Here is a 5979-nt window from a genome sequence, read left to right as displayed (position 1 = left end):
AAAATTAATAATTTATTGAATTTGGACACAAATAAAGTAGAGTTCAGAATAAATTGGCTTTCATGTCCCATAGGATGTGTTTGAGACGTAATGACTCTCGAGTCCATATCAAAAAATAAATACACATCAACCTTAATTTGATTTATGCGTACGGTCGCAGGTTCGAATTTTTTAAGTTTTGGACATAGATCTATTATTTTTCTAAATCTTTTTTTGCATCAGTTGACATTAAGGCGAGGATTTGTTTGGTTCGGTATCGTCTACACGAACATCACTTTAGAACATTGACGGATTTGCCAAAGATGCATCTAGTGTTGGTTTAGAAGTAATTTCCTTGTTTTAAAAAACCACTCAAATTATTTTTCCTTTCCCAATCTTGTTATCAATCAATATGGATAAATATTATGATAGTGATAGAGGGACTGATGCAATACGGTTACCAATTGATATGATGGATCAACGAGTGGATCAATTAATGGTATTGTTTAGAGCTTCACCCACAACCAAACTGTCAATAATTGCAAAAAAAATAACAACAATTTCAGTAGTATATTAACAAACTAGGAAATGAAGGTACAATTTTCTAAATTCAAGTGCACCCACGTAGAGATTACGACGAATATTAGATCAAAACAGAGACATCTGATTATCAACAACACTTGCCCAGAATACAACATAACTGTAGCACGAAGATTGCGTTCAGTGGATAAATATAAAGAGGATTTTCATAGATGCCTCAAAGAAAACAATATGGAAAACGTTTTCTTGAAAGTTAATTTTTAGATTGATTAAAATATAGGCTGAGAATGAGATTATGATAGTTACAATATGAATTATTCAAGATGCATACAACTTGGTCCTAAAAGTTGAAGCTTGGGAGTGGGACTATAAGAACTCTGGATTTAGAAGGGAATAACAACCTCTTTTTAATATCGGTTTGCCTTGTTGATTGTGTATCGTTTGTGCTTTTCTCATTTCTTGTAATCATACTTTTTTTAATAAGTATTTTTTTTATCTATGGTTAATGCGTGTTTCTCTTTATTTGGCTTAATTGCAGTCATGGTTGGTCGTGTCCCTACAACTGATAGCGGGGAAAAGTGGAAGGACGAGGAAGCCTGAAAGAATATGACATACAATCCCTCGACCAATGAAGCGGTGAAATCATCCAATGCTGGAGAAGGTACAATTGGGATATACAACTTAAATGTACTCAAGTTTGTCAGAAAGTGGAGATGTCCAAAATTTTACAAATCCTGAAAGAGTGGAGACCAAATTTGTTCTTCTTCTTAATGAAAAGATCAAATTTGGTGCAGATTTAGCCTAAAAATGGCCAGATTTGGTATGGAGAAGACCAAATCTGATCTTCCATGAAGAAGATCTGGTCGTCTTATTCCTGGATCTGGTTCTCCACGACGAAGACCAACTTCTCTCTACCAGATCTGGTCTATTGGATTAAAAAAACATTACCTCCTTCAATGAAGATATGAAAGAAAGGAAACCACAAAAAAAATGTAAAAAAGATAAAGAACATAGACATAAAGATTTACAATAAAAATTTGTGAGGACCTCTGTTAAAAGAATAATGAAGATGATGAAGAAAAAAGATTGAAAATAATAGAACTAAAAGTATAAGGGACGAGGAAAGTTTAGATGAAGAAAAGGACAAAAGGGAAGTACTGAAAAGATTTTGTCGGACTTTTTAGTCAATGCGTGAAAAATGAAGAAGAGGGCCATTTTGACATTTATACAAACTTAAGGGGCATCAGGGAAAACCAATCCCACTCTAGGCTTCCACCGGTAAATACCCAATTTTATATACTCATAGTAATACGAATCTCTCTAGATACGGAATCTTTGGAAGAGCACGAGTTTAACGCACGTGTTAATCGTGCTGTAATTGAGTGCGAGAAATTAAGATTCTCGAGCGCCCTTATTCTAACCAGGATCTAACCTAACCGAACCATAGGGTCACCCAACACAAGAGAGAGAGAGAAAGTAGAGAGAGAAAGTAGAGAGAGAAAGAGAAAACTGTTCATTCAAAATCACAGAAAAAAACCCTTATTTTTGATCTAATAGATCTTGATCAAATTGAAAAAGATCAACGAGTCAGAAACCCTAATAGAAGTTGTAGAAATGAAATTGAAACAGTTTTAAATGGAAACCCTATATTTTAGAACTAAAACAAACACTAGAACATACTCCGATCCTCGCCTCAATGAAAACCCTATATTTTCACTAGTGATTGATCGAAATTTTCTTGTATAAAACTTTGATGGGTTTTTGATTTTTTCAGTTTTTAACAGAGAGAAAGAAGTAGATAGAGAGATGAGGGTATCTGAGGGTTTACAGGGATCAGGAGTAGAAATTGACAGTAGTGTCGGTACTATAGTTTGGGTTCGAAGAAGAAATGGTTCATGGTGGCCTGGAAGAATACTTAGCCCTAATGAGCTTTCAGATTCTCATCTAATGTCACCCAGATCGGGAACTCCGGTCAAACTTCTTGGTAGAGAAGATGCAAGCGTGTAAGAGACGTTTATTTTTACTTATTAGGGTTTCAGATTTTGATTATCCATTATTTGATCTTTGATGCATGTTCATTTCTCTGTGATACTGAGTTCGTTACTTAACATTTACTGTATAATCTGTATTAGATCAAACAAGGAAGAAGATAACAGTCAAAATTTTGCTTTGCCCACTTTGAGTGAGTTGAATTATTGATTGATCAGCTCTTCCATTAAGCTTATGAGTTCATTCTTTTAGGGTTTGCCCCTGAATGGTATAGATCAAATATTGTTTCTGCACCTGGTTTTGTATTTTGATCACTTTCTTGACTTCTGATATGGCTAGTGATCTATTTAAACTTCGAGACGTTGAAGATTGTTACTCTAAATTTAGCTTGATGATGTTATCTTTGGTTCTCTAGTAACAGTGTTAGTCTTAGTAGATTATTTGAAAACGGAACCAGAATTTCGTAGCTTGTTTGATCAATTTGTTTACATTTTGATTTATATTGCTACTGTCTTGACACTACAAAATTTGCTGTCTATGGTAAAAATTCATTGTTCTCCCATTGTTAGTGAGTACTGAATTCAGTTTGGATCTAGATCTGATAGGCGACTAAAATATACCCATTGACTAGCAATATAAGATTGGTTGAATCGAAATTGATATTTATCATCATCTAAGATCCTCACTCACTTGTTGGTTCTCAGAATATTGGGTAGAATCATTGGCCGCTACTTGTGAAAGCATGATTTTGGTATTATTTAATGGTCAGAAGGGTCCCTAGTTTGCTTTGTCTGCTGTTCTGTTTCTCGGATCAACTAATTCATACTTGAAGTTGTTTCATTTGTCATCTTTTCGGCAAATTTATTCATTGTTCTTGAAGTTATTTTTTTTTGTTTTCAAGGGATTGGTACAATTTAGAGAAATCCAAGCGTGTGAAGGCATTTCGATGTGGGGAATTTGATGATTGTATTGAAAGAGCTGAGTCTTCCCAAGGTGGTCCTATAAAGAAACGGGAGAAATATGCACGTCGAGAAGATGCTATTCTGCATGCTCTGGAACTAGAAAAGCAACAGTTGGCGAAGGAGCAGCAGAAATTAGGTTCTGCAAGCAATAACATGTTTGGTGAATTGAATCCTCGAATAAGAGGCTTGCGTGATATTGGGATCAAGAATATAAAATCAAAGAGAAATCTTTGTGCTTCCTTACCTTCTGAGAGTACTCGGAAATCATCTTCAGTTGGTAATCATGTTCATGTTCTTCCTATAGCCAGTAGAAACATTAGAGGTTTAGAGAATGCTAGTAGCAGTAAAAGATCATTATCTTTAAAAAGGAAAAGGATTCAAGAAGGGCTAACTGGGGAATCAGTTGCGAAGAAACGTGATAGGCGTCGCCCCCTTGTCCAGGTCTTGAAAAGTAGTGAAAAATTGCCTGTATCTAACAATTTGCAGTTTAAAGGTGATGATGTAACTATTTCTGCGGAAAGAGAAAAGGTTCGCGCAGGAGTTATTTGCCGAGCAAAAAGAAGCCAATGTGTCTATCTTCCTGCTGTGTCAAGCGATTCTTTGGATAATACAGAAGTTCCTTTGGATCAAAAGAAGATATTTCCATCCCAATTTGGAAGCAGTCATTTCCATGCAGATTCTTCAACAGAAGATACTAGTTTGATGGATGAGACAGAATGTAATTCTTCTGAGCCAGATTATCTAAATCCGGACACAGATGAAGATAGAGCAGTATCATCTGGTAAATTTAAGCGATACTTAATTTCCTATGTTGCTTATCCCTTTTGTCTTGTACATAAGTTTTGTTATCTAGATTACTGAAAATGATTATTAGGCTAGTTCCTGCTTCTAAGCTGATCATGGAATTTGAGTGTCCAAAGTTGCTCCAAGTACAGATTATTGAGATTAATACTTGGAATATATTTCAAAACTACTTTTTATTGTTAAAATCTCTCTCTTGGTTCGTGCAGATTATACTCCAGACACTGGACCGATCAATTCTGGACGATATGTAAACAACTATAAAGACCAAGGACAAACTGGAAGCATGAGCAGTGACGAATTGGATGGGTCTGCAGTTACTGCTAGTGCTCACATATCTCATCTTCATAATCGTAACCAAATTGGTGTTAGTACCTCAGATGCCGATGTGTCTGAGTGGCAACTGAAGAGGAAAAGAAATATTCGAAGTTTAACCGTTGGAGATGGTCCTAGAGGATTAATTAGGAAAACACATATGGAGGGTAAGGGAAGGTATAAATCAAAAGAGAGGGGTTCCCCGCTGGGCTTCTACCATGAGAATCTGAATCATAGATACAACAATGGTGAAGATGATCTGATCGACAGGGGTCGACGCCGAATGAACAATCAAGGTTCGGGATTTATCAAAAGAAAATACCCATTTATGTTAAAATCACACCCAGATGAGATTGAGTCAGAAGAAGACTTTGGTTGGAATAAATCAGAAGAAGGCTTGAACCCGTTATATGTTGGCTATGGATCTGGTTCTCGGAGAGATCACATGTTGGTAGATGTGGATTTGAAAGTCCAAACGAGCCATCAAGGAGAGCACGTTCCGCTGGTTTCTCTAATGAGCAGATTAAATGGGAAAGCTATAATAGGGCATCCAGTTCAAATTGAAACATTAGAAGATGGTGCCGCAGATCTTTCGCTCTCTAGGAACAATAATTTTGAAGAACGGCCACAAAATGATGAAAATCCAGCACTTACACCAGTTTGGACGACTGCAAGGAGAACAGTAACGCATCGAAATCGGCGATATGTTCCAAAATCATTGGAAAAGAAATCTTCAAAGAAGTTACAGAAGAAAGTAAGTTTTCCTAGCCAGAAAACAAGAACTCTATCTTCAATTGCCACACAACAGAAACTCAGTAAACCAGATAGTGGAAGAACAGTAAATGGGTTGATTAAACCAGACGACACTGGATCAACAACAATAACCTGCATTCCCGTGAAACTTGTGTTCAGTCGGTTAACTGAAGCAATTGGCCGACCTTCTTCTCGGACATCAAACTCTACTGTTGCAGCAAACAACACAGAAAGAAGAATAGCATAGCTCTCAATGTATATTGCTTCATGGGATTAATAATCTTATACTATTCGATGTAGGATTTCAGCAATAAATTCCGAAAAACAGTATCACCCAAAATGGGGTTTAAAGGTGAGTATGTCCTCCGGATTTTCAAAGAACTTGATCCATCTAAGTTATTGTAAATCTTGTTTCAAAGGCTCTTGGGTACAGGAAGTTCCGATGAAGATGATAAACAAGTTCAGATGATCTGAATTTGAGTAACTTTATCATGTTAAGTAGTTACTGCAACTTTCTTTTAGTTAATATACAGTTTGGTTTAGCTTGTTTATTGATATACAGGATAGAGAAGACATCTGTTGAGAACATTCATGTAACAGAACAGAGATTGGAATTTTTATAATCTTTTATATTGTTGTA

General features: G+C 36.1%; 1 protein-coding gene across 1 annotated transcript; it reads left to right on the top strand.

Annotated features, from left to right (window-relative positions):
- Positions 1-1922: 1922 nt before the first annotated feature.
- On the top strand, positions 1923-5979 carry LOC147536603 (uncharacterized). The gene is made up of 3 exons (XM_086640429.1): positions 1923-2522; positions 3410-4251; positions 4481-5979. Exons 1-3 carry the CDS (start codon positions 2326-2328, stop codon positions 5584-5586), a joined length of 2145 nt encoding a protein of 714 aa, XP_086496555.1. The 5' UTR covers positions 1923-2325; the 3' UTR covers positions 5587-5979.

The sequence above is a fragment of the Eschscholzia californica genome, unplaced genomic scaffold (assembly GCF_041429995.1).
Source record: "Eschscholzia californica isolate CP2 unplaced genomic scaffold, dmEscCali1.0.p SCAF_5, whole genome shotgun sequence".
Taxonomy (NCBI): Eukaryota; Viridiplantae; Streptophyta; class Magnoliopsida; order Ranunculales; family Papaveraceae; genus Eschscholzia; species Eschscholzia californica.
Note: the sequence above shows the minus strand (reverse complement) of the source record. Positions and strands in the feature narration are given on the sequence as shown.